This window comes from Lontra canadensis, unplaced genomic scaffold (genome assembly GCF_010015895.1).
Source record: "Lontra canadensis isolate GAN:19392208 unplaced genomic scaffold, GSC_riverotter_1.0 scaffold189, whole genome shotgun sequence".
NCBI classification, from domain to species: domain Eukaryota; kingdom Metazoa; phylum Chordata; class Mammalia; order Carnivora; family Mustelidae; genus Lontra; species Lontra canadensis.
The window spans coordinates 872,869-900,754 of NW_022631183.1; the positions used below are offsets into that span (position 1 = coordinate 872,869).

Sequence of the window (27,886 nt, forward strand, 5' to 3'; positions counted from 1 at the left end):
GGAAGGTCTGTGCCCAGGGCTGGAGAAGAGCAGAGGTGAGACAGGGGCAGAGAGGAGAGCCCATGGGCTGTATCTGGGGTGACAGAGGTTGGGACTCTGCCTCCCCATTTTCCACCCACCTCCCGGGCCTCAGTGTCTCCTTTTGGTAGCCTGGGGATAATGCCATGTGTGCTGCCCTTACCCGGGGCAGGGGGAGGATGAAAGATGAGGGTGTGCCCCGGGCACTGAGGGGGGTGGAGGGTCTCTGGCCTCATGAGGGGGTGAGGTGGAGATGTGGAGAGGAGAGCAGGCAGATGGGTATGGCATGGGAGAACCGCCTGAACATGGTGGGGGGGCGGGTGGGGGGATGAACCGGATGGGAGAGGGAGGCATGCCGCTGGTATGTGCACAGGGCTGGAAAGAGTCTTGTTCTGTCATCATCCCCTGAACCAGTCCCCAAGAGTCACGCACCAACCGTGCTCCACAAAAACACGGAGAGAAGAGGAGAAAGCAGCGAGAAGAAGTACAGAGGCCCCTGTCTCGCCCAGACAGGGGACAGTCGCCTGGATTTGGACCCCCATTTTCCAATCCCCCTAAGTTTTTTCTTTCTTTTTTAAACAAAATTCAGTATCCATGACACTGTTTAGTTTGGCTCTGAATTCCAGAAAAACAGGAGGGACGGAGTGTGCCTGCTTTCCAACACTCCCTGCAGGGCTCTGAACCAATACACAACAACAAGTGTCTGAAAACCAGGAAGGAAAACTGAGTTTTATAGAAACTGGAATGAAACTGACCAGTCTAGTTTCATTATCCAAGCTAAGCGGAAATGCAAAAAAATCAAAATAAAAAGTAAACAAACAGCACAAATGGTAAGACGTGAGTTTCAGTTCCTAGATTCTTTCCTTTTTATTCCGTTCAGGTGTCATCAGGAATCCCAAGAGGCCTGCCCCCCTTTCCCTCCCGGCTCACCCGCCCCCAGAATGGCCTCTGGGTTCTGCCCTGCCCCCCCTCCCCCCTGTCCTTCTCCAGCACAGCTCTGAGGACCTGCCCTCCTGAGAGTGATCCTCACAGGGGATGCCCCTCTCCCCTGAGGGCTCAGGGAGTCAGGGAAGTCGGGTTCCAGGAGCCCTGGCTGGGGCTGACCTAGGGCAGGTTGAAATGGGGAGGCAGTGGATTGGGGTACCAAGTTCAAGTTCTAAACAGTGAACCCCAGTTGCCCATGGGACACCATCTTCGCAATGATTGAGGCTCCTGCCCTCTGCTTCTCTGATTTAGCTGGGTGTGACTCCAAGGTTCCTAGGGGTACAGCCTTGCTGGCAGGACCCTGTGGAAACCCATATAGCTCATCTCCTACCCTTTCCACACTCAACACTAGCATTCGAGCCCTGGGCCCCCATGGCCTTCTTTGGCCCCGGCACCCATTATGGGTGGCTGAAACCTTCCCTGCCAGGAGCCAGGGCTGATCTCAGTGATGCTGCTGGATTCCTTCAAGGTTCCAGGGTCCAAGGGGCTAGGGATAGAGGAAAGGCCTGGTGTGTGCCCACGTGTGTGTGTGTGCGTGTGTGTGCCAGGGGGTAAAAGCCAGAGGGGAGGGGCGTACAGGGCTGGGGGATGTCTGTGAGGTATACCAGAACACTTATGAGTTTCTATAGATCTACTGCAGAGAGCTCAGAGCATTTTCATAGCTAGAATATTCCCCAGGGTTGGTTTCGTGAATGTGGCAGCCTCCTAGAGGCAGAAGAAGGGAGAAGAGGGGCTGAGTCCAGGCTGAGAACTTCCCTGGGGGACCTTCTTTTGCTTCCGGGACAGTCCCCGGAAATTCAGCACAGGGGAGGCCAGTAAGGGGAAGGCAGCCGGTGGAGGTTGTGGCTGGGGGGAAGCCAGCAAAGGAAGCTGGCTGGGGCAAGAGGCAGAGTCTGGCAGTCCAGGCTCACCCAGCTTGGCACTGAGGGGAAACTGTCTAGGAGGCCTGGCCCCTCATTATCACCTTGTGGGGTGGAGGGGTCTCGGGCTAAGGCTATAGTCCGTGTGGGGGGGCATGCAGCTCTGGAGCTGGAGCCCAGAGGCAGGAGAGCTGAGAAGCGCTGAATCTTTGTCCGTGGGGAGGGCAAACGCCTCTCTCAATTTCCCCCAGTACTCTGGTGGCCTCTGCCCAGATGCCATGGGAATGGGGCAACTGTGGCACCTTGCTGGGGTCCTAGGCTTGGGGTCCTCTGAAAACCCAAAGTTTTTAACTAGTGCCCCCTCAACCCCTCCTCGATCTGACTGGAACCTGTGCTGCTCTCACCAAGCTCACCCTGCGGCTCCTCATTCACCCACGAGAGAGTGTGTCGGGGGCCCTGTGGGCCCAGCTGTGGAATAGGACCCAGCTGGACCTGAATAAATCCTTGAGGATTGCTGGGCTCTCAGCTGCCCTGTTTGCCGAGGGGAAAGGGATGGAGATCCTGTTGGGGAAGCCCTGCCTTGCTGGAGGTAGAGGAGCCCCAGACTGAGCTTCTCCTCAACCCTGCCCCCCTCACTGGGCCACACCCAGAGTGGTATCCTCACTGGGGTCCTTTCCCCCCACAGAGAGGGGCCAGGGTCGGAAATGGAACAAGAAGCACCCAGGGCATATCTGGGCACCAGGCAGGGAGAGCAGCCAGGTTTTGGGGTGAGCACTGGATGCAGAGTCCTCATTTCCCCTCAAGGCAAGGAGAGCAGACCCTCCACTACCCAGGGCTCTGGGAAATGTGCTTTGTTTGACCCTGCCAAGCTCTTCACTGCTGGGGAAGACACCCCCTGGGAAATGTTCATCAACACAGTTTGGAGAGTTGCTGAGAGATGGCGGTGGGGAGAAAGTGAGAGACGAGGGGAGACAGAGCGGGAGGGGTGGGAGAGAGCGAGAACCCAGTGCCTAGGGCACAGACTGGCACCTCCATCTCCCTAGAAGGTGCTGGTGAAAGGGCGGCCACTGGGAGATGGGGTGGGGTGGGCTGGGTCGGGGCCTGTGAAACTGGCACTGCAGAAGCCCCAAGCTCTTCGGGGTTGACATCTCCTGAGATACCTGGAAAGGGCTAGGGGCAGGGGCACACCTCCCTGTCTACACCCCTTGGGGACCTCCTGTCAGTGACTTGAAGTCCACTTTTCCTAGAGCCCTCCGCTTCTGGCCCAGCCTCTCTCGCCCTACTCTCGGCCCCCTGCCCGCCCCCGCTGGTCACTTACTTGCAGGAGAGCTGGTTGATGCCCTCGATGTAGTAGCAGACGCCTCCATTGACGCAGTAGGACTTGGCTGTCTCGTTGCACTTCCGGGCGTGCCCCGACCAGGATGACAGAGTGGTACTCACTGGAGGTACGAGAGACACGTGCCAGTGACCCACTGAGACTGCCTCTGGGCCCCAAGAACCACCTCTCTGCTGTCCTTCCTGGCTCATCTCATAGCTGGAAGGTCAGGAACTACAGCAATAGCTGGAGAGGGAAGGTCTGGTGGCTCCTCCCCATCACCTGCAAGGCCAGGGGGAGGCCCCCAGGAGCTCTGACCCTTTGCCCAGCACCACCCTGCCCCCTGCACTCTGGACCAAAGTACCCAAACCCCCAAAGGTCAGGACGATTTTCCATATTTGGGAGGAGATAAGAAGCTAGCGGCAAGTGCTCCTTCTACTGGAATTAAGAGCCCAGTTCTTGCCTGCCTTTCTGGGGGCCCTCCCCGCCATAGGTGGATGAGACATCATGTCTTTTGTGGGGAACAAAGTCACAGGGGTGCAGGGAGGAGACCTCTACACTGCTTGGGATCTCGAGGTGGCTGGAAGTGAGCTGGGCTTGGAGGGGAATGGCCCCCTCTGGACACTTGTTCTTTAAGATCTCGTGAGGCATGAGGAGAATCCTAGCTTTTACGTGTTCCTCCTTTGTCCCAGAGGGGACAAGCCTCTCAGGACTGCTGCAAAGGCCACTATGCCCCTCTCCCTAAGCACCCAGGGTTTTCTTTGTCACTGCCCTCATTGGGCAGCCCCATTCTCCCCGACCCAGTCAGCTGTTGAAGGGAGCCCCTAGGCTTCGACAGCCCAGGCCCTAAATCCTGGAGGTCAGGTTTCTTGACAGGAGGTGGGCAGGGAAGAGAGGCCTGTGGGGCAGCTGGGATGTGGACACTGGGTGAGCAGGGGCGGGGGGGGGAGAACGGGGCTTTCAGGCTGCTGACCCAGACTGCCCATTTGACAGATCAGACCAATTTGATAACTCCAGTTCTACTCCCCCGGGGGATGGAATTCAGAAACTGGTTTCTAAGGAAAAGTCTTGCCCCCGGGGTTGGTTTTCATCCCCGAGCTAACGCCTGAGGCCTTGTCTCCAGACTGGGTAGCACCTCAGCCTCTGGAGCTCTCGCATTCTCCCTTCCCCCAGCAGCGACCTCCTGCCTGAGGTGGGCCACCCTACCTGGGCTGCTCCTGTCTCCTCAAGGGGACCGAGTCCCTCCCCGCCCCCTCCCTATGGGGATAAGGTTGAGAGGAGGAGGAGGAGGAGGGCAGGCACTTGGCGGCCTCAGTGTTTAGACATGTGGGAGACAGATGGAGCGCGGGGACTGGGAGTGTATACACAGCTCGGCCTCTGTATATGTCTGAGGAGCTCGCTGATAAAACCCGGCAGGCAGGGCCAGCTCCCACCTTCCCCTCCACACCCTGCCTGCGGCTGCTCCTCTGGCTCCCCGATCCCCACCCCTGCAGAGGGCTCCTCCCGACACACAGTGCACACTCAGTGAGGGCAGGAAGCCTCTGCTGGTCTCTGCCCACTCTCTGGGTCAGGGAGACCCAGAGAACCAAGAAAGGGCCAGAGAAGAGAAACAGCTGAGGTGACCCTGCCTGCGAGTTACAAAATCCACTACTCTGGAGGACACCAGAGGTTGCCCTGCCCTTCAGTTACATAGCCAAGGAGGAGTGCAGGAAAAGAGCAGGGGACGTCCTGTCCAGAGTCCCCGTGTGTGTGGGGACAAGGCCTCAGGGAACATATCAGCACCATGGAAGAACATATCAGCACCAAGGCTTAACATGAGCAGACGAAGGCAAACATGATGTGGACCACAGGTTTGGGTCCTCTTATGGGCATTGGTTAAGGCCGAGAAGTCTCGGCCCAGCTGGATGACCACCGTGGCTGTGGGTGGCAGAGATTGCCCCCAGCCATGCTGAGTGAGCAGTGGACAGCAGAGAGCATGGCGGTCGGGGCCACAGCTGTACACTTGGGCCTGTCCACACGCATGTCTGTGCTCATGGAGGCCTTGGGACCAGGGCGGGGTGTCTGTGCTGCCCAGAGCTGTGTCCTCATGGGGACTTGGCCGGGGCCCAGAAAGGCAAAAGGTACGAGATTGAGCCCCGTGATGGGATCCCTGCTCAGTGGGGCGCCTGCTTCTCCCTCTGTCCCCTCTCCCCACTTGTGCTCTCTCTCACTATCTCTCTCAAAGAAAATCTTCAAAAGTGCCTCGAAGAATGGCTAAAATTGAAAACCTTAAGGAACAACATGTGTTGGTGAGGTTGAGGAGAAATGCACTATTGGTGGGACTATAAACTGGGGCAGCCGCTGTGGAAAATAGTATGAAAATATTAAAAATAGAATTCTCTTATGATGCAGTAATTCCACTACTGGATATTTACCCCCAAATATGAAAACATTAGTTCAAAATGATGTGTGTACCCCTGTGTTTACTGCAGCATTATTTACAATAGCCAAGCTATGGAAGCAACCCAAGTCTCCATCCATAGATGAATGGATAAAGAAGATGGGATATAGAATGGAATATTACTCAGCCATAAAAAATAACAAAATCTTGTCCTTTGCAACTTAGACCTAGAGGGTATACCAAGTGAAATAAGACAACCAGAGAAAGACAAAGACCATTTGGTTTCACGCCTCTGGGGGATTTAAGAAACAAAACAAAGAAAAAGAAAACCCAGAAATCTCTCTATAGAACAGATGGTGACCAGAGGGGAGGTAGATGCGTGGATTGGTGAAATAGGTGAAGGGGATGAGAAGCACATTTGTTGTGAGCACAGGGTAAGGGAAAGAATTGTTGACTCCCTCTACTGTACACCTGAAACTGATAGAATGCACGTTAATTGCGTTGGAATTAAAATTAAAAACACCTGGAAGGGTACAGGTGGCCTCTATCAGCCATTAGCATCCTGGTGGTCGAGAGATTTTGAGGTTCTGAGGGGGAAGGGACAGGAGGAGAGCTGATGGCCAGGGGACGCTCTCCCTGCTGCTGGCAGCTACAACAGCTACCCACAGCTCAGGGAGGAACTTCTGCTTCTGTTTCAAGGCCCAGATCAAGGGATCTCCCTTCATCAAGGCTCCCAGCCACCTGCCCAGTATGCCCACTCTCCTGTGGGTAAAGCTGCCTTTCCTCTTTCATGGGTCAGAACAGGCAGATGCTTTGAGTTTGGGTTTGGGCGTCCTGCCAGGAACTTTGAGGGACTTTGCTGGGAGCCAAGGCTGTGACTCCCCAGAGCTCTGAACTGGGTCTTTCTGAGTAAGGCCTTGCTGAATAGGTGAGCGAGAGAGCAGGTGTGTGTGTGTGTGTGTGTGTGTGTGTGTGTGTGTGTGATGAAACATCGAGCCTTTCTAAGCCCCCAGGTGAGGGACAGGCCCAGAAGCCTCTGCAGGGCTTCTGGGGTCCTGGACGCCCCAGGTCAAATCTGCCTCCCCTCTGGGGCGGAGGGAAGTCCAGCTGGACATCTGGGGCCTGGGACGGCTACCTTGGGACGCTCCCAAGTTCTCTTTCAGCTGGAGATGAGGCAGCTGGTGTCGCTAAGTCCGAGGTGCACTGGACCAAACTGATTGTTTTATTCAAAGTCCCGCAAACTCTTTGCTGACTCCTCTTCCCGGGCAACCAGGGAGGCAGGGTCTCATGAGCTGCTAGAGCTGTGACTGCAAGGAGGGTCTGCTCTGATTCAGGGAAGGAGCCTCAGGATCCTCAGGAACAGAGCCAAAGCAGGCTGCCAAGGGTCACAGTGAGGCGATGTCATGCCCCTGCCCCTCGTGGCCACTGCTCCCTCGAGGCGTCCTCCCATGCCCTCTGCTGGCCGCCCCAATGTTGTAGCCCCAGCTTCCCCGGGGCCTGGGCGGGCCAAGCCAAGCCACCTCGGGATGAGTCATGGGGGCAGGCACAGCTGCCCGCTACCCGCCCTCCACCTACTCCCCAGGGTGTGGTTGCTGCGAGTCTTCTGGGCTCCATGGGTAAACAAGGAGCCTGGGCATCTCTGCCGGTGGAAACGCTCCCCCCCACCCCCGCCAACGGGGGTGTCCTGATCCCCCCCCACAGTGGCCCTGTTCCTCGACCCATGTCAAGGATAGGGGCCAGCCACCGGCTCAACAGGGCAACAGAAGAGGTAGGGTGTGGGTGGGGGCTAGGTGCACAGTATGTCCACCTCAACATCACACTCAGAATCCCAGAATTTTGTGTGTGTGTGGGGGGAAGAGTCTAGAGATCATTTGGCTCAGCCTCAGCTGGGGAAAGGAAGGACAAGCTGGGTATAGGAGGTCTCCCAGGTTTGCAGAGCTCGGAAGAGACCAGAGCTCTGGAGTCTGTGGCTTGGCCCTGCTGCTCTCATGTGGAGCTGGAGGGAGGAGAGGCAAGGAACCCTGGGGGCAGCCCTCCGGTGCCCAGGGCAAACCTCCACTGGCCGCCTCCCTAACTGACAGGAACATGGGCTGCTGAGGGCAGACAGGAGCTTCTGCATGTTGCCAGGCTGCGGCTTATCTGAGGGGTCTTCCAATACTCTCCAGCCTCTTTCCCCAAGCCCAGCATGGGAGTGAGGCTGCTACTCTGCTTTTTGGTCCGGCAGCCCTGCCCCCTTCCCCTGCTGCCAGCACTCCTCTCAGAAATGTGCCCCCATGTAGTTGGGGCAGGGCCATCAGTCATGGACTCTGCTCTCTATCCCCTAACCCCCTGCATACATGCAAGCCTGGCAGGATGCTCCCCCAATCCCCTGAGGCCAGTGACTGAGTTGAGTGGGGCCCATGAACCCTGCAGGATCCACGGATCAAGTCAGTGACACAGACAAAAGCTGTCTCTTTTTCCCTGGGTGGGAGATGGGGATGGTGTAAAACCTGGAGCCATCTGAGGCCATGGCCTCTTCTTCCCTATCTGCTCCCCAAACATGAGAGAAGCCCATTTTACAGAAGGAGAGAATGAGGACAACAGACCGTGTGGATTCTGTTGTGGCTGGGCCCTGTTCTACCTCTGGATTTCTCCATTTTATAAATCAATACATACATTCTTTAAGGTAGTTTTAAGTTGGAGATCTTGTCAGGTTTTTTTTTTTTTTAATTATTAAGTGATCTCTACCCCCAACAAACTCACGACCCTGAGATCAAGAGTTGCATGTTCTACTGACTGAGTGGGTGCTCCCCCACTCTGTTCTAACCAAGAAAAATCTTGAATTAAACTCAAGCCCAAAGTGGATCTAAGAATGTCTGCCCACTATGGACGGAGGTGACAGGTGTTGGCCCCCTAGCATGGTCCATTTTCCTGGGCTTGGGACAGATGGAGAGGAATGGGGAGGGGGTGCCCAGGTAGCCCCCTGGGGCCTGTGGAAGTCAGTAAAGGCCTTGGAGCGGGTTTTAAGTCCTTTTCTGTATTATTTACCAAGTGCCTACTATGAGCCAGGCACTGTGTTAGGCCCTGAGCTAGAGTGGCAATCAGGTGAGACACAGCCTCCCAGAGCTCATGGTCTCAGTGTTTGCTAACTACTTTTACATTGTATAGATACCTGCTTAATCATCACTTAGATGTGTGGCAGAATGAAGCTCTTTGAGCTCCAGTCTCCTAAATTATTAGCTACACCCTGGGTCTGTCAGGGCTCGAGAGATGGCGTAGAATGTGGCATGGAGCCCACTCTGAGTCAACAGCAGCTCTCACTAAGTCCTGCGGAGAAGACATCATCGCCGCTCTCCCTGGTCCTGGCTCACAATTCCACTGCGGAGGTCACACTTGCACGGAAAGTGCAGCAACAGGATGAGATGTGAAGACCAATCTAATAGACTTCAGGAAGTATGCAAGACTGCAGCTGGCCAAGCAGTGGCCTGGGGGCCGGACCCGAGCTGGGAATGACACTGTGGTGGGATGGAGGGGTTGGGGAGGATGGCAGCCTGGGAGAGCTGGAACGAGAGGAAGGGTGAGAACAGACTGTATGGGACGGACACAGGGCTGGAAAGATCGTTAGGGCCACACTGGTGTGCTCTGGGCAGTGGGATGAAGTCCTTGTTCTGTGGCGTCCTGGGGTAAGGGCATGACAAGACTAAAGCACCTTAAGAGGCCATTGCTCTGGGTTAGGTGAATAGAGCTGAAACCTGGGCCGGGTTGTCTCTGAGGTAGGGTTGGAGTGGGAGGTATAGATGTGAGAAAGATCCAGAAAGAAGGCAGACCAGGAGGTCTGACTTGGAGGCTTGGACCTTTAAGATAGGGCAGCAAGGGAGACAAGGAGCTTAAGGGGCTGGGAGAACAAAGAGACCCTTCCCAATACAGAACAGATAGGGTCTGCCCCAGGTTTTGCACTGAGGGTCCCGGGGCAGGGAACTCCTACATTCTCCTTAGATAATGCTGGATTGCGGGAGTCCTGGAGGGCTGGCTGGCTGGTAGAAGTACAGGCAGGCGAAGGCAGCTGCAGCATCAGAGTGACGGAGCAGGACTGGAAGTGAACCCAAAGAACCAGGTAGCCAAAATGGTATGCTCAATGTGTGGGTGTTGGGAAGAGGAAAGGGATCTGTGGGATTTGGAGTTCCCGGGCTGGAGTGGAGGCGTGCAGCCTGAGGACAGGCAGCTCTGGCCACATTCCAGCCAAGGGAAAGCAGCCTGCTTGCATCCGACACTGGAGCTGCCATGGTTGGGGTGGGGAGCTAGGGGTGCCGTGGGCTTCAGACCTTGCATGTTCTTAAGGGAGAAGCCAGTCTGTGGGAGAAGGGTCTGCTGTCCCTGAATGAGGCTGCCCGCAGGGGCCAACACAGCCCAGCCTCCTGGCCATGGCCCTGGGGAGACGGCTGCCTGCACCCCGGTGCCCAGCAAAGCAACAGGCAGTCAGCTCCCACACGCCCAGGGCCTGCCTTTCCCTGGAGCCCCGCTCTTGGCAGCCCAGCCTCCCATAATTGCCTTCTAAAAATATCCGTCCCCCACCCCCACCTCTTGATTTCAAAATATTTAGTTTTCAGGATATTTAAAATGAGAGCTGGCGGCTCTTCCAGGCCCAGATAACAAAGCTAAACATTTATGCTTTGACTGCATTTCTCTGAATCGGCCCAGATCTCGGGGCTTGATATGGCAGCAGAAGGAGGGAGGGGAGTCAAGTGCAAGACAGATCATGTGCGGGCCTCCCAAGGGCTGGGGGGCAACAGGCCTGCCGAACCAAACCCCTGCAGAACCCCTCCCTTTGTTGGGGGGCCACCTACCGCTGTTGACGTGGAGCCGGCCGCGGACTGTGTCCTTCCCCAGGATGTTCTCAGCCTCGCAGACATACTCCCCGGCGTCCTCCACCTTCACCTTGTTGAACTGTAGTCGTGAGTTCTTTCTGGTTAGGGAGGGGATGAGAGAGGGAGAGACGTGAGCCAAGGCCCAGGCTGGCTCGGGCTCTCCAGCGGTCACCCAGCGGTCACCTCTCCCCATAGAGCCACAGCGGCTGCGCAGGGGGGATCGGAAGTAGATTTTGGGCTCCAGGTGGAATGCTGAGTCCCCTGAGCTGGAGGGAGACCTGGGGGGCTCAGGAGAGCATGGGGTAGAGCTAGAAGCTGCACATATGTTCTTAATCTGTGAATCCTCCTGTCCACTTTTCCAGGGCTGGACCTTCTTTGGAGCCTTTTTCGGGGGGAGGAAGGTGGGGTTCTCTTAAGTCATGTGGCTACCTCTCTCCTTTCAGCGTCCCTCCCCAGGCCCAGTGTCCCCCCTCAAAACAGGGCAGCCACTGCCTCACCAGTTACCTCAGCCTTCCCTTCGGAGTGGCAGCCTGCAGCTCTAGATACGGAAGGCCTGTTCCCAGGGACCTGGGCAGGGCCCCTGAGCTAACAGGTTCCCACGACACCTGCCTAGCCTCCTAGTTCCAACCCACGGCTCCCCGCCCTTCACCTTAGCCCTGCCACTCGGGGTACTCTGTGGCTTCTCCCAGGGGCTTTAGCTTCTGACTTCTGTGTGCTGGAAGCTTGGATCCCTCCGGGAAACAAATAGTTCCTGCTCCAGATGGCCTGACTTGATCCTCCTGGCTAACCTGGAGATGGACAGGCAGTAGAGATGGGAAAACAGTCCTAAAGGGGCTTCTGGACTTGTGCAAGGGGACCTGGCAAGGCAGAAGCAGAGGTGGATGAGGAGCTGGAGTTGGTGGGGACATGGGTCCCTCAGGGGCCCATGGACTATCTCCAGGGCCAGAGGCTGGGGGCCTAGCCCCCTCCATGAAGGGCTTTGCACCCTGTCCCTGCGTGCTGAGAGTTGCAGGGCCAGACCTGAGCAGGGACTCTGGGCTGTAAGTGACTCTAGGGCACCAGGCCCTAGTTCCTCTCTTCTTTCCAAAGACCCTGCCAATCCTCTCCTTCCTTCCCAGGGTTTCTCTGTACCTGCCCCGGGATGCCTGGCCTCTGAAGGGTCTATTCACACCTCCCATCCTTCCCTCTGCCCCAGTGCTATTCAGGGGCCCCTCTGAGCTCTGGATAAATCTTAGTATCCAAGCCTGGGCCCCAGGGGGAACAAGAAGTAGCATGAAAACTTCTTTACATGATGTAACCGCCTCTTTTTAGTCCCAAAGTAAGACACCAGATTCCCAGAATATGTGTAGTGTGTTGGAGGGCGGTGGAACATTAGGTAGGGTGGTCCAGCTGCTGTTGCCCTAAGCCCAGGGACGAAAAATAGAGCCATGACACTGACAGGAGAAGGACAGGGGAGGTAAGGCTGTGCTGTGGGTGTGGGAGCCAGACGACTGCCCCCCATCCCCACTGGGGCTGTGCTTTGGGAACCTGTTTCCCGGGCTCACTGCTGCCTCGGGGCAGGGAGGGGGGCTCTTCCCAGACCTCCTCACTCCAAGATCCTCCAAAGGACAGTCCATGGGGTGCTCTTTTCCAGGCCCTGTTGCTCTGTCGATGTCTTCACTAATGTTTCAGCCACAGCTGTCTGACTCTGCGTCCCTTCAGCCCTCCCCAGCACAAGCCAGTCTCTGTCTCCTTGACCTGCTGGTATCTGTCTCCAACCCTTTTCTTTCAATTCAAGTTTATTTTCCTCATTAAACAGATTCCCGGAGGTCCCTCTGGCTAAAACAGTACCTCCTTCCTGGCTTCAGCCTAATCTGATGCCACGAAGCCTGGCAGCCCCAGGACCAGGCTTCTCTCACTTCTTGGCCAGCAATTCCTTGACACTAGATGAGCTAAGAGCAGGGTACCACCTGAGGGTCGCAGTGTCAAGGGAGAGGGACACAGAGCCACCCTTGTCACCCACAGCTGAATTCTCAGGTGCTCCCCTTATACCACATCCCAGGTAGCAGGAAAGGTGGAGTTAGGCTCACAGATATCTGGAGGGATAAAGGCTGGAAATGGAAGGAAGGTCTTCTCACCTATGGTGTGTGAGACCGGTGGAAAGTCAGTCCAGGCCTTGGGGAGAGGCCCTCTCCTCTGAGGAGCTGGCAAGGGGTGAGAGTGGACAGAAACCATGGGGCCTCAGTTTGCTGGCTGTAGGCACCTTTGTTTCTCAGCCAGGTGGTGATCTGGCCAGTGCCAGGGGGTGGGGGGTGGCCCAGACTTGCAGAAGAGGTCCTGGGGTCAGAGCTGCAGGGAAGGGGCTCTCTGGGACTCTCAGGCCTGAAGGAGTGGGGGCTGCTACCTTCTCTTGTCACTCCTAGCTCTGATTGGAAAGCCTGAGGGTCCGGGACTCTCTCCCACCCTCCTGGTGGGCCTGATGCCCGCTTGCCACACTGACCCAGGCCTGGCCCCGCGACGGCTGCCCCTCCCCAGCTTCCTCAGCCAGGTTCCTGCTGGCAGGGGTGGCATCTGGGCAGCTGCATCCTCTGCCCGTCCGTGCATTTTCCTTGGGGCCTACCTCCCGCTGCCTGCCTGAGGGGCCTGTTCTAGCTTGCCCCTCATAAATAAGGGAACATGCGGTTCTGCAGGGGAGGGCCCCACGCCTGGGGCTTGGGGCTGCTGGTTCTCTTCTGGCACGGGGTGGCTTGGGCGAGACACCTCAGTGTGGCAGCCCCAGGGAATGGCAGCCCCTGCTGGGGGAGGCGGCCTCGGCAGACTGAGGGCCAGGTCAAGACGGAGCGGGGCTTGGCAGATGGAGTGCTAGGATGGCCAGAGAGCAAGCTGTAGCATGGGTGGAAGGAAAGAGAAGATTCCGCCAGCACCTGCCGAGCCAGGTGAAGTGTGTGTGTGTGTGTGTGTGTGTGTGTGTGTAGATGGCAGCCCTCTTGGCCGCAGCAAGGGAATCTGAAGTTCTCCATCATGGCTCATTTGTCCACCTTGTCAACTCACTGCTGGGAAACCAGGGGCAGGATAGGTGGATCGAGGAAGTTTCAGGGGTGTTGCAAATGGGACCGGCCCCTAATCGGAAGAGGGCCGGCGGGGGGGACATTCCAGGCTCTTAGGGATCCCCCATAGCCAGGAGAGAAAGACCCGACCAGGCCCTGTTTCTGGACCGGGTAACCCATTTGTCAGGTGAGACTGAGGCTTGACCAGGACAGCAACTGGCTCAAAGTCTAGGTCAACCCAAGGAGGGTGCCCTGTGTAGTCCCAGTGTCCCCCTATACCCAGGAGAAGAGAGCTAGTCCTGCAAGAGTCTCATTAATTCAACACTGAATGCAGAAGTCTGCCAGGCCGCATAGGGCGGAAGGGTGTACACGGGCAGCATCCAGCCTCTGAGGCTCTCTCGTGCTCCAGGGACAGACAACCTCCCCTGAAATGCAATGAAACCATGTCCAAGGCACTGTGAGAAGGGACCATAAGAGCTGCCTGGAGGGTTCAGGAAGGTGTTGCAGAGAATACATTTAATCTGGGCCTGGAGAGCTTTGCTAGGGACAAGGAGCAGGGAGCTGCCAGCATGGGGAACAGCTTGGGCCCAAGTCTGGGATCGTGAAAGGAACAGACCAGGGATCAGGAGCACTGAGGGGTTGGGGAACAGCATGGCAGTGACTCAGGAGAGGAAGAGGGGATATGCGTCTATGGTAGAAAGATCTCCCCTGCCAGGATCACAGGAGTCGGCAGGCCTCTAGAACTGTCAGTAAAACTGGGTGGATAAGGCACTTTTTTTTTTTTTTTTTTTTTTTTTTGAAGAAAGGGTGGAGGCCTCTACCACCTTCTGTATTGTATCTATAAGCTAGACTAGAAGCTCTGTGAGGGAAGGGAGAGACCAAGTGTGGTTTCTGGGGTAAGCCCAGCTCCTGACAGAGGGCCTGGCTTGCAGCTGATGTCCCATATGCACATGTTACGTAAAGCAAACTCACAAAGGGACCCGCGGCCCAGGAAGAGTGGGGATGGCCAAGAGTGGGACAGTGGAGGAAAAGCCGCTGGAGGCAGGAGGGTGGATAAGAACATGCGGGGCAGAGGGCAGGGTGTCTCCTGCTGGTGGGGATGTCACGGGGGCTGATGCCAGGCTGTAGGGGGTCTGGTTCTGCCACTGCCGAGAGGGGAGACAGGAGGGTGTGCGGCAGGGCTAGAAAGCATGCCGAGGAGAGGCTAGACTGGGGCATATGGCTCAGAGCTGTCTGGGGGCATATCCCTGCTGGGAGCTAGTGCTTAGCTGGCAGCACTAAAGATAATCTTATCAGCTAGAAGAGGGTGAAATCCCCCACAAGTGGATGAGGGAGGGAGGAGAGGAGGGAAGCCCCCAAGACAGGAAAGTTCTAGCACTGATGGAGTGGTTACAGGCACAAAAGGTCCAGAAGAGGGGAGGGATCACAGAGCCGGTGGCCCCAGGCCAGTGGCTGCTGAGAGGCCTGGAGGTCTGGGGCTATGAAGCTCTGAGGTTGCCAGGGTCTCTCAAAAGCCACAGCCACGGGCAGCGGAGGGGTGTCATTAGAGGGCAGAGGCCAGCAGGGCAGAGGGCCATGGATGACGACAGGGAGGAGTCAGCGGACCCTGTGTGATGGTGGAGGGGAGAAGCGGGACGGGCAGCACCGGGGGGAGGGACAGGCACTGTGATGGGAAGGAACGATTTTATAAGGGAAGTGATGAGAGAGAGTTGGTGGTAGAGGAAGGCTGAAGTCCTCGCTCATGACTTCCCAGATGCATCCTGGAGTGGTCTCCCACCAAACATTGCCAAATGGTGGGCTTTTAGGCCCCGAGGCAGATCCTTTGAGAAGCTTTAGGGCCAAAAGGGGACTTCCACAGGGAAAGCTGTATTTGATGATCAAATTGCCTTCAACCATCCAGAGACCTTCCCATTAAGCATCTATCTGCTGCAGGACACTGGGCCGCCATAACCAAAGGGACCCAGTGCTGCAGGGAGGAATGGGTGTGGTCAGGAAGGGGGACGGGAACTAGCCCCATCTTTTCAGGGAGGAGGGAGGTGCGTTCCTCACCTGCCATTGCCGTACTTGATGCGAATGTCACGGCTGCGGTTGAGCTCCTTGCCATCCTTGAACCAGCGGTAGGAGGGCTGAGGGTTGCCCGCTGCGGCCTCGCACTTCAGTGACTGCTTCTCACCCACCTGCCCCGTCTGGCTTTTCATCTTCTTCAGCTTGGGCCGGGTGGCTGTGGGGAGCAAGGCAGGAAGGTCAGTATGGCGGTAGGGCGTGTTGCCAGGTGTGTGCAGTGGAGGGAGGGCACGGGGTTATTTCCTGCTTCAGTCAGCAGTCACAGAGGGTCTGCAATGATGTCAGTGTGGCTATGACCTACGGGGCTTCCTTCATGCCTGGAATGACACTAGGAGCTTTATATACATTAGCTTATGAAAAAGACCCATGGCCTCACTGCAGGGATGAAACCCCTTTACAGATGGGGAAAACTGAGGCTCAGAATGGTGCAGCCACTTTCTCAGGGTCCGTTGGGATTCAAATCCAGGTGCCTTTGACTTTGGGGCTCATGCTCTAATTCCTATCCCAGATGCCCAGGCCTATGTTGGGCCTGGAGGACACAGGAGGACCAAGAGGATAGAGTTCGGGCCCCCAGAAAGTTCAGGGCGGCAGGAGAGCTACAATCTGGCACTAACATCATAGCATGGTACACAGAGGCCTGGAGGTGCTGAAACCTAGAGGAGCGACCCCAATGCAGGCTGGGGGAAGAGTGGCCTGAGCTAAGAGCGGAAGGATGCTAAAGTGCTAGAAGGAATAGGAAGGCAGGTGAGCAGGTGTCTGGGGGATAAGGCCTGGGGCTCCACTGGGGGGACACTAGCCCAACTAGGGCTGCAGGCCTGCAAATGCCAAGCTGAGAGGCTTCTCCTACTTTTCTTACACAGGATTCTATTTCTACTTGCCCAGATCTCCCATGCCTCATCTCCTCACTCCCCTCCCCACAATAACCTAAAAAAGGGGGGTGGGGGAAGTTCTCTGTTCTCAGAAAGGTAAGGGCCAGCCTGTATTCCCTGCTGAGGTATGTAATGATTTCCACTAGGACAGTCCTTTATAGGTTACACAATGCCTTCTGCATGCTCTCATTCAGTCCCTAAGCTCTGTGAGGCAAGGGTCATTGCAGACATCGATGGGGAAGATGAGACTCAGAGAGGTTAAGAAACTTGCCCCAGGTCACACAGCCACACAGCCAGGCAGCCACAGAGCTGGGACCGAAGCCCAGGTATCTGCGTTTGCAACACGTCAGGCCCAGAGTGGGCTGTGTCTGCTTTTGCAGCGTGTGTCTCTTTTTGGGGAACAGAGAACATAACTGAAATTCCTCCAATAGCAGAAACCAGGGTCTGTTGGGCCAGGGAGCTGTCTGGGGACCGAATGGTCCCGTCTCGGCCAACTCTGAATGAAGGCAGCCAAGAGGGCCTGGCTTTTGCTAGGGCTTCCACACTGAACCTACCCCTGAACGGCTGCTTGTAAGCAGGCAGGAGATGAGAGCGGGGTGCTCGGGTGGCGAGAGCAGATGAGAAAGGGCTCCAGAAGCTTCAAACATGACATTACACAGTGCTTGTGAAAGGATTTTGTTCATTTTAGAAAATTTTAAAAATACAGACGGATAAAAGAAAACAAAATCACCCACCATCCTGGTACTCAGAAGTAAGGTACACACACGTACATATGCAGTGTAAATAAAGGGGCTCAGTGTCGGTAACACGTTTCTTTTGTTTAATGAAAGAAATGTAAGTCTTTGAGCTTGGCATTAACTAGTAATGACAGCATTTCCCAAACCAAATTCTACAGGATGTGAATATCCAGAGAGATGATAATAGACGTTACTTGAGAAAAGGGTTCCATGAGCAAAACAGTTTGGGGAGTGGGTGGAGAACAGAGTTAAAGACGTATCATCGCTGACTTTGGAATGATTCCCCAAGCAAGGATCTTAGAACTTTTTTCCTCAGATTTCCACAGGTTTCCTCAGAACCTGTGGTAGCATTTCAAGGAAATAGTCACGTGGAATAGCTCTGTAACATAACTTATGGGTGCGAGTACACATAAATACACCTTTAGATAATATCTTCACAGAATTTAAAATTCAAGAAGTAGGTATAAGAAGGGTATAAGGCTTGAGAAACAAGTCTCCCTCTAACTTCTGACCACAGTCACATGGGGGCCTTTGCAGGAGGCAACCGATATTATCAGTTGCATTTCTATCATTTCAGAGACCTTCTATGTACATGCATAAGCCCCAAGTGTTCACACACACAATTTTCTTATTTTTCATGGTTGCATACTATTCCTTTATCAGCCCCAGAATCGGAACCAATTGACCGAACCAATTCCAATCCTGGCGTATTCAGCGTGTTTTCTCCTCACTGCCACCTCATTACAAATGGGCCCAGCCCTGCCCAGCATACATATGCAGCATGCCTGTCGTGTGCACGCAGGGCTCACCCTTCGCACACATCCGGCGTGTCCTGCCGGATGGGCAGTGTGGCTCTTGACTCAGACTGTCCAGATTCAAATCCAGGCCTCGCTTCTCATTAGCTTAGTGTCCTCAGGTCACTGACCTAATCTTTCTGTGCCTCTGTTTCCTCACCTGGGAAATACTGGTGATAATAATAGCTCCTCTCTCACGGGAGGATGGCTGTGAGCAGTGCACGAGACAACGCACGTAAAGTCTGGCTTGCACAGAGCATTTAATAAAGGTTAGCTATTACTGTTTATTACCATCCACAATAATTTCCTAGGGCACTCTTCCTAAAAGGGGAATGGCTGCATCAAAAGGGCATGCGATCTTCCTCAGCTTTAAGCGGTGCCAAATTGCCTTCTGGAAAAGGTTGCACCAGTCTGCACTCCCACCAGTGAATGGCAGCGCCTGTTTTTTCCACACCCTCACTAACATGAGGTGTTATCACATATTTAATCTTCGCCAATTAGCTAGGCAAAAGATAACGTCTCTTTGTTGTTGTAGTTTGCGTTTATTTGATTCCTGGGGAGGCTGACCACTTTTCATAAATGTATTGGCTCATTGTATTTCTTCTATTTGAACTGTCTGTTCATGTCTATACTGTTTCTCTACTGGGTGCTCATCTTAGTGATCCATAAGGGTTTTTTTTTTTTCTTGTAAATATTAAGGCTATTAACCTTCTGCTCTCTATAGTTTCCCCAATTACCTGCTGCTTACAGTTTTTTTTTTTTTTAAAGATTTTATTTATTTATTTGATAGATCACAAGCAGGCAGAGAGGCAGGCAGAGAGAGAGGAGGAAGCAGGCTCCCCGCTGAGCAGAGAGCCCGATGTGGGGCTCGATCCCAGGACTCCGAGATCATGACCTGAGCCGAAGGCAGCGGCTTAACCCACTGAGCCACCCAGGCGCCCCTGCTTACAGTTTTTAATGCTGATTTGGGGGTATGTTTTTGGACACCCAGAAGTTTTATGTGAATTAACCTAAGTGTGACTGACGTCCTGCGTCAGTATCCTTGCCCCTTACCTACACCACTCTCTCCTTCATCTGCTTGCTCTGGGGTCCCTAGTCACTTCTTATCAATCATTCTTCTTTTTTTTTTAAGATTTTATTTATCAGAACAAGAGCAAGCACAAGCAGGTAGAGGGAGAAGCAGGCTCCCTGCGGAGCAAGGAGCCAGATGTGGGGCTTGATCCCAGGACCTTGGAATCATGACCTGAGCCAAAGGCAGCCGCTTAACCGGCTGAGCCACCCAGGCGCCCCTCCTTATCAATAGTTCTTAACCTTAGATGCTACTGAGCACCACAAAGGAAGCTTTAAAAATTTCTGTAGGTGCCTGGAACATCTAGATGTTCTGAAGCAGAACCTGTAAAAGCGGGTCTGAGTGTGTGGGCTTTAGAAACATGTAACATAAAGGAACGCACACTTCTTGTCAGTATACAGTTAATGACTGGTGCCAAGCTAAAAACCTCTTCATGGGTGGCTTTCCTCTAAAGTTGGGTTGACACCTAGTGATCTAACAACCTCTTGGTTAATTGGTGACCTCCAACTAGTCTCCTCTTCCTCATGAACTGGGGACAGAGCTCTTCTCAAGTTCTAGGGTGCCTACCCCCACTGCATGGGGAGTGACCTTTCTTGCAGTTCTGACACAAGGGGGCCTCCTGCCCTCCACCCACCAGGTGGGAAGAAATGGTGGTCACTCTACTACCTTGTTTCCTGACATGAGTCCTGGTATGATACTATGCACCGAGCAGGGGGCCACTGCTCGTGGTGGCAGTGATGGGGAGGGAGTGCGGACATATAGCCTGATCCCAGACACAGCAGGCATGAGCCCATGTTAGGGGGCCTGAGGAGACGGGGGCTCCAGAGGCATTCCCTGTGACCAAAGGGAAATCTGGGACTGCATTTCAGATCACACTCTGTCTAGGGAGAATTCTGTGTGACCTGATAGCCATTTCTTGATTGTCTCCTCACTCACTTCAGAACAACCCCACCTGGTTCACTTGTTCCTCGTTTGTTCATTCATTCAACCTACGGCATGCCAGGCACTGTTGTGGGCCCAGAGTATACAGTAGTGAAGAAGACAGATAAGATTCCTGCTCTTAGGGAACCTGAGTTTTAGTGAGGAGAGACAAGAGCAAATGATCAATAGGGACTATGAGGCAGTAATAAGCAGCTGGATAAAGGCCTCGAGGTGAGAATGAGCTTGGTGAGCTCAAGGACTAAAAGAGGCTCATGTGGCTGGAAGATTCTGGAAGGCAGGGGGAGTGTGAGGGGAGCCTGGAAGGGTAGGCCCAGTGATAGATGTGGAGCTGTGTGAGCCAGGGCAAGAAATCTGGATGTTTTGCCCCTTTTTTCTTTCTTCTTCTTCTTCTTCTTCTTCTTTTTTTTTTTTTTTTTACTTATGTGCCTACTAGAAAAGTTTAAATTACATATTTGGGTTGCATTATATTCCTATTCAATAGGACTGGCCTAAAGGATGAAAAAATAAAAATAACCATACATTTGAATCATGCCATGTTCTTTATAAAGTCTTCTTTTGCATCTATTAACAGTTCCTCGCCAGACTCATCTAAGATACTAAAAACCATGCCTCCTGTTCTAACAGTGTCTAGTCTTGGTCCCTGTTCACAGAAATCTTAGTTCACAGCTCTCTGAAAGCCAAACAGACTTTTTGAAAGGGAATAGGACTGAGAATAGGCTGTGTGTTTTTGTTGTTGTTTTGGTGTGGGTTTTTTTTGTTTGTTTGTTTTTGTTTTTGTTTTTGTTTTGCATCAGGCAAGTCCCTTGAGGGGGAGAGGAAGTGGCTCAGGGGGCAGGAAAGAGAAGACCCTTGAGGTGGCAGTCACAACAATACCCAGAGGACCTCTGCACCCTCACTTCTGGGCCCAGAGCCTCCTTAGGCTTTCTATGTGATGGGTACAGACCAGCTCCCCAGGATGGCCCAGATTGGTCTGGTAGGTGGGGTGGGAAGACCTCAGAGGCTTATAAGTCGGGGAATGACCTGACCTTACTCTGTGCATTTTAAGGTCATTCTTACATGCTGAGCCACCATGGCTTCTCCCACAGTGGCTCCCAGCCACTGGATCCAGTACCAGCCCCTGGGGACACCCCAGACAGCAGACCTTTGAGGATGTGGAGGTGGTGCTTACAGAGCCTAAGACGTGAGCAGGTCAGCTCTTTGACTTCTGCCGGGGCACTCTCTCTGAGCTGGGTCTGGGATTGTCTCGGTCTCTTTGATGACCCAGGGCCCAGAATGCAATGCTAGTGTGAGGCATGAAGATCACTGTACCATGTCCCACGAGTGTCTTGGGGCAGAGGTAAAACAAACAGAGGAACAGGCTTCTTGGGATGGAGGGATTTGTCAGGACAAGAGCTGGATCAACCCTAGTGGGCAGAAGCTCACCGCAAGTCAGTTGACATGCATTTACTGAGTGCCTACTGTATGCCAGGTTCAGTGTTTTGTCCCAGACAGAAATGATCTGGCCATGTATGATGCAGCCTCTCCCACCTCTCAAGGAGTTTAGTTTGTCCCTCTCTGTTACTGTTTTGTTACATAAGAAATACATTTTTGTTGTAGAAAAATTATACAAGTCAGGAAAAAGCACACTTAAATCCAGTTTCCATGGGGGGCGGGGAGTGGGGAAACACTGTAAACATTTTCAAATGTCTCCTGCAAGACTTTTCTAAAATGTTTTATATCCTACCCTTTAGTAAATATATTGTAAAAACGTTCTCCCAAATCTAGAAATACAAATCTAAATCATTTTAATGTCCATATCCTGTCTCATCGTTCCAATGAATTGGTTAGGTCGTCTCTAACATCATCTAATATTAACAAGACTGCAATAAACTTCTCTACAAATCCAGCTTCGTAGCCAAAGTGAAGAGCCCCAGTCTGGAGGGCCTGTATCTCCCCACACAGAGAAGGGACTCACAAAGGCCCCTCAGCACACAGGAGAGAACCCAGGTGGGAGATGTCAAGCAGAAGGAAGAGGAAGACCTGTGCACACGAGAAGGGGGTCCCATGACTGTCACTGATACCCTGCTTGTCTGTGGCTGTTCCTTCCCCACAGGTGGAAGGGCATGCAGCAAGCTGATGGCCTGGGTGGCTGTTGGGCAACCCTCCCTTTACCTCCCCTCCGGTCTCCTCCTCAGACCCAGCCCTCTCTGCTGAGCTTCCCCGCTCCCTGAGAGCTCCTCAGCCATCCAGCTCCCTTCATCCTGGCACAGTGCCCGGCTGAGCAGCAGGACTAGGGCTCTCTGGAGGGGGGTCGTGGGGACCTCTCCTTTGGCAGCTCTATAACACTATGAGGAAGATCTCTAAAGGATGACCCAGACTACCACAAAAACTCTCTCTTGGGGACAAGTCCTGTAAACCTTCAGACAGACCTCCACAGTTGTCGCAAGCTGGGCTCCCCATGGGGTGTCTGGTGGCTCCTGCTTCCTTATCCCCTGATGCCAAGCCAGGGCATCTAGGCTGTATCTGTCTGAGAGGGAATCCCCACCAAGCATCCCAATGAAGATAACAACAGCAAGAACAACCAGGGCTGCTCCTTTCCCACATCCCGGCCCCGAGGCCAGGAGGTACCGCTGCTGCCAGCAGCTTGACCTCATTCCTCTCGGTAGTGGGCGGTGGGCGCGGAGCCTGTTGAGATCTGAGAGCAAGACAGACGCCCAGGACAGAGCCAGGCAGCCCAGCCGGGGAGGACCTGGACTGGTCTCCCTCCCAGCAACCAGGGGGCAGGGGCAGTGGACTCTTGAAAGGGTTAATGATCCTCCCCTCATGACTAAGGCTGAGCAGTCCCCTTTGCAGGGCAACACCTGGAGACAAGGCGGCCAGCCTGCCTGGCATCAAAGTCTCCCACCAGCATGCTGCTGGCGGGCTCCGGGCTCGCCCCCTCCCCACCCCTCTCTTACCCATAAAGTGACTGCAGCCTATCAGAGGTTAATTACAGACTCCAAGTTCAAATGGGAAAGAAAAGAACAACTGAAAACACGGCTGGTTTAAGTGGGCACAGAGGCCTTCTCTGTGAAACGGGCAGCCAGGTATGCTCCCCGTGGCCTGCAGAAGAGCTATTCAGACTCACGGGGCCAGACCTCCTAAAGGCCGTTTGCACCTTGCCAGGCCTCCTGGCTTTCCCACCACCCTCCCCAGCCGCATTTCCTCAGCCAACCAGGCCCAGCCTGATGCCTGGGCTTGCCCTGCCCTATTCTCACAATCATCCAACAAATATCCACCTCCAACAATTCTTCTGATGTATCAGGCCCCCACATGACGTCAGGGATATGTTGCTGAGAAAGGCAACATGGCTCCCACCCTTGGCTTGGGCTCTGCCTACCATTCAGGGTTCTGCTGACACTGGCAGGGAACTGAGCCTCACATGGGACCATTTCCCTGTGTTGGTGAGAAGCAGCCCAGACCTGTTGGGCTTTTAGCTCTACACCTGGCACCGCAGCTACAAGGTAGAGGACAGAGGCCAGGGCCAGCTGGGGACAGGAGCTAAGAGGGGAGGCAGACCCTGCTCCAGGAAGGTGGGTGCAGAGGAAGGAGAAGGGAAGGGGGAGGAGGAGAGAGAACTTGGGCGCTCCAAATACCCACAGAAACCATTCCTGCCTTAGAGGTTCTCCTGCCCACCCAGAAGCACCCATCCACTGACACCCAACCCCTATAACAAGCCTGGCCTGACCCTGAGGGCCAACGCTATGGCCACCCCCGCTGCCCGCTGCCAGCGACGCTGGCTTTCTTGGGGTCCTGCCAAGGCAGAAATGGTCAGCTCCTGGATCAGGCAGGTATGTGCCGCAGTTCCTCGCCTGGGCTGCGACGCGGGCACATGAGCAGTAGAGATGGGGGACTGAAGGGATGTCACCGACATCTGGGGGACACTGCACAGGGTCACAGGGCAGAGGCGTCCATTGCTGGGCAGTGTCTGCTACTCCGCACAGACGTGAGGTCTCTCTGGGTTCTTCTCAGTCCTTGGAGCAGGGGCCCCAGACACCCAGAGCTGGCACATCAACAGAGGAAAGGGTGGCAGCTGGGGACAATGCACTTCAGCTCTTTGTCCCCGTCTCCCGATTTTCTAGCTTCTGCCCTTAGGTGAGTGGTTTAGCCTCTCTGGGCCTCAGCTGACTCATCTGTAAACTGCTTCCTGCCCGCTTTAGAGGAAGGGAGGAAGAGAAAGCTCTCTGTGGAGGGGATGAAGTTTCTTACCATTGTCACCCCTTCCACTGCTGGGGGCAGAAGGACGGACAGAGCAGAGACGACATCCCTGGAAGGCCTTTACTTGTGCCCAAACTGTTTAATCTCCCCATTGGGGAAGGCTGGGCTCTGGGCCCGAGTGCTGGGCCCAGCCCAGAAGCCTTGGGGTGGGGGCGCCTGCAGCTGCTCCACGGGGCCGCCCTTTGCTCAGGGAACCCAGGGCGAGAGCCAAGGAGGAGATCCCAAGGCCCCGATCCCCTTCAGGAAGGGCCTGCCCTTCCCACCTCCTCAGCCTGGCTGGAGAAAGTTGTTTCTGAAGCTCTAGGTCACGAGGAAGTGGAGTGGGGGTAGAGAGAAGGGAGGCAGCTCACAGACCAGCTTCCCAGACTGGGACACCGGCAAAGCCGCAGGCTGATCTCAGGGCCGCTTTCTGAGGGCTCTGCCAGGCTCATTAGTAAGAAAAAAGCAACATCTTTGTATTAAATACAGACATTTGTATTAATGCAGACATATGATGGGGATTTTGAAGATGAAATAAAAAGAATTCTAAGAAACACTGGCTTTCAGGGGAAAGGTCCTGGTAGGCACCATATAAGAAAGGCACAGATGAGCCCATGCACTCGGCAAAGGCAGATACCACAGTGGGTGCGGGCCGGGGGGTTACCAAGGCCCAGCTGCCTCCCTTGCAAGTCCATCCACACGCCTGGAGAGCCTGGCATAGGCACTCTGGGGTCTTGGAGGGCTGAGATGCAGGCCCTGTGGTCCAGGCTAATGAGAGAGGGGGGTGTGGAAGGGACTCACCCCAAAATGAGCAATTCCCTGGATAGTCACTGGCTCAAACAAAGCATGTGGGAAACCAGTTTCCCATCTCTCTCAGGACCACTCTTCCCCCTGGGTCTCCTCTTCCAGTCATCTGTGACAACTTGTCATCTGTGACAACTGTGTTTCTCTTGACTTTCTCTACAGGCTAAGACCATTAGCCATCCACCAAGCCTCTTATCCTCCTCACCCTCCCTCGTCCACCTGGTCCTGCTTCAACTCCCACCAGCCCCAGTACCAATCTACTAACAGTGGACATAGTCACCTCTATGGGGCCTCTTTACCATTCCGAAACCTGCCTTGGCTCCTTGATGTCTGTAGAAGAAAGGTCACCTACCTGCCCTCCTTTTGGGGGAATCTTGCTGGGTCAGCGAATGGGCCCCCTTCCCATACACACCTGTCTGCTTTTCCTTCATCACTTCTCTTCAGGAATGGTATATTCCAGGCAAACCAAATCACTGGCCACTCCCCAAATATGCCTATTCTCTGCTCCGCCTGCCTCCGCGCCCTCTGCTGCTCCCCCACCATCCCATCCCCCCGCCACAAGCACAGCTGAGAGTGTCAGACACACAGCCGTGGGGTCACACCGGTCTCGGTTACGTCCTGGCTCTGCCCAGTGTCTTGCGTAGCTAGTGAAGTGACTCAAACTCTCCGAGCCTTTATTTCCTTGTCTATGAAAAAGGGACCCTCCCGCCTACCTCTTAGGACTGCGGCTGGAAAGAAATGGGGTTAAAGTCTGTCAAGAAGTACACAGCACAGTACTGGGAATAGAGAGCTCCCTAACTGGCCGCTCTTCTTAATCTAGAAGCCTCAGGCTCACCCCGGGAGCCACTGTCCTCCTCTAAACCACCCAGCCAGGAGCAATCTCCACCTCACGCAGGCTCCCTGGGCATCTCCTACCCTGTTGGAGACTCACTCTATCCCTGGCATCTGGCACCAAGCAGGTGCTCGCAGGCCGAATGAGTGAATGAATGATGTAGGGCTGTACTGTGACTGCTGGTCATTCACAGTGGCCCTGAACGAGGCTGCTGCAAGCACTCAGGGGAGCATGGGGTCCCTCTGTAGCCCATCTCGGAGCCTTTTCCCACCCAACACTGCTCCCTGACTCTTCCCTCTCCTTCCCCCTCAGCCCAGACAAGTGTCTGCCCCAGGATAGCAGGTGATAAGGTGGGGACTACACCAAGGACTACACTTGCTCGGCCCACCAGGCTGCCTAACCACTGAGGGCCCCCAGCTGCAGGTGGGAGGCTGCCCTCAAATAAGAGAGGGCCCGGAGGGGTCTCTTTGTACAGGAGTGAAAGGGCTCGGGAATGTTCTTCATTCCTGCACTCGAGTATGAACTGGACACTTGGCACATGTCCGGTGCTGAGGGTCAAGCTGATGTGGTCTTGGCCCTGGGGGAGAGTCCGCTGACTTGGCCCACACAGTGGGATGGGCACTGTGATGCAGGGAGGTGCTGGGGGCAGACAGAGAGGCTGCCCGTCTCCCTCCCTCCTCATCTTGGGGCAGGATGGGTTCTGTGGAGAAAGCAAAGCTGAAGGATGACAGGAGTTAGGCCAAAGAAGGGAAACGGTGCTCCTGGCAAAGGGAATTAAAGGTTCAAGGGACTGGGGCAGGAGATCACAGCACACTCCAGGAACTATGAGAAATTCTCTCTGACTGGATCACCATAGGTGAGCGTGGAGACATGAGGCCACAGTGGGCCGGGGAGAGGGCAGCACCTCACAAAGCTGTTGCTCTCCCTCTTGGCCTGAAGCCACCAAACTCTTCGCCTCATTGGGGTGTGGACTTCTCTCTCGGGGCCTCATTTTTCCCCATCTGTACAGTGAAGGGACTGCACCATGAGCTCAGATCCAGCCTCTCCTGACTGTCCCAGAAACTGCAGATAAGCCTATTTCAGATAAGTCTAAACTCCCCCGCCTGACCTTCAATGAACCTACTGCTGGGCCCGCCTGGTCTCTCCCTCCCACACACCATGTAGGGTGGCATATCTTCAGAACTCCATGTTATTTCCCAGTATCCTCTGTTCTGCACATTTGTTCAAGGGGTTTCCTTAGCCCAAAGGCCCAGCTCTTCAGAGCCCTCCTCCTTTTCATCTTTCAAAGTCTACTGAAACTCCACCTCCTCCAGGAAGCTTCCCAGATTGCTTGATGGGAATGAGTCTCTCATCTCTATTCTGTCAGCCCTGGCCAGGAGCATTCTTGCAACAGTAGTTAGGTCTGTCCACACCTACCTTGGCCCACAAGGCGGTGGGTGACCCATTCCCCAAGGATAGCCTGTAGCCCCCAAGCATGAAGCCTGGCATTGATACATAGGTTCAACACCCGTGGGCCTGACAGTCTCCCTCCGGGGTGGCTCTGCTCCAGGAGGCTAGCTGCCCAGCTCCATCCGTGGTTCCCATACTTTAGCACCATCGCAGTCAACTAGAGGATTTGCTAAAACACACATACTGGCCCCAGCCCTGCAGTTTCTGTTTCGGTAGGCCAGAGGTGGGACCCCAGAATTGGCATTTCTAGCAAGTTCCCAGTTTATGCCTTAAATCAGGCTCCTGCTGATCTAAACATTGACCTTTGGCACAAGGAACTCAATAGAACCAGAAAGCTACCCAGACTTGTGCCAGATCTAGCTGGACTCTCTCTGGTAGCCTGGGGGTGTGACCTCAGGGCTGTCCAGTGTTGGTGCTCCACGGTTCCTGTTTATACCTTACCATCACAGTCCCACCGTGAGCTCACGTTGAGAGCAGGGCCTCAACACGCTCATCTTTGATCCCCCTAAACCCTGCCCAAGAGCCCAAGAATGGGTTCATAACCAACCAGCTGATGTGATGGGAAGGACCTGCTCCTATAAGTGGACTAACAGGGCATTCTATGCCCCTCACTGGTATTTCTGGAGGGACACAAACTGTTAGAGCCAGGGACAAGTGACATGTGCATGGTGAGGCAGGACAGGG

General features: G+C 54.6%; 1 protein-coding gene across 3 annotated transcripts in view; it reads right to left on the reverse strand.

Moving 5' to 3' along the window:
* Positions 1-27,886, reverse strand: part of NRG2 (neuregulin 2) — a 175,854-nt gene that overhangs the window by 19,761 nt on the left and 128,207 nt on the right. For all 3 annotated transcript variants that reach the window (XM_032847559.1, XM_032847556.1, XM_032847557.1), the window contains exons 2-4: positions 15,477-15,648; positions 10,381-10,499; positions 3,181-3,301 (exon numbers count right to left, since the gene is read on the reverse strand). In XM_032847559.1, coding sequence (XP_032703450.1) covers positions 3,181-3,301; positions 10,381-10,499; positions 15,477-15,648 — 412 coding nt within the window. The remainder of the gene's footprint in view (positions 1-3,180; positions 3,302-10,380; positions 10,500-15,476; positions 15,649-27,886) is intronic.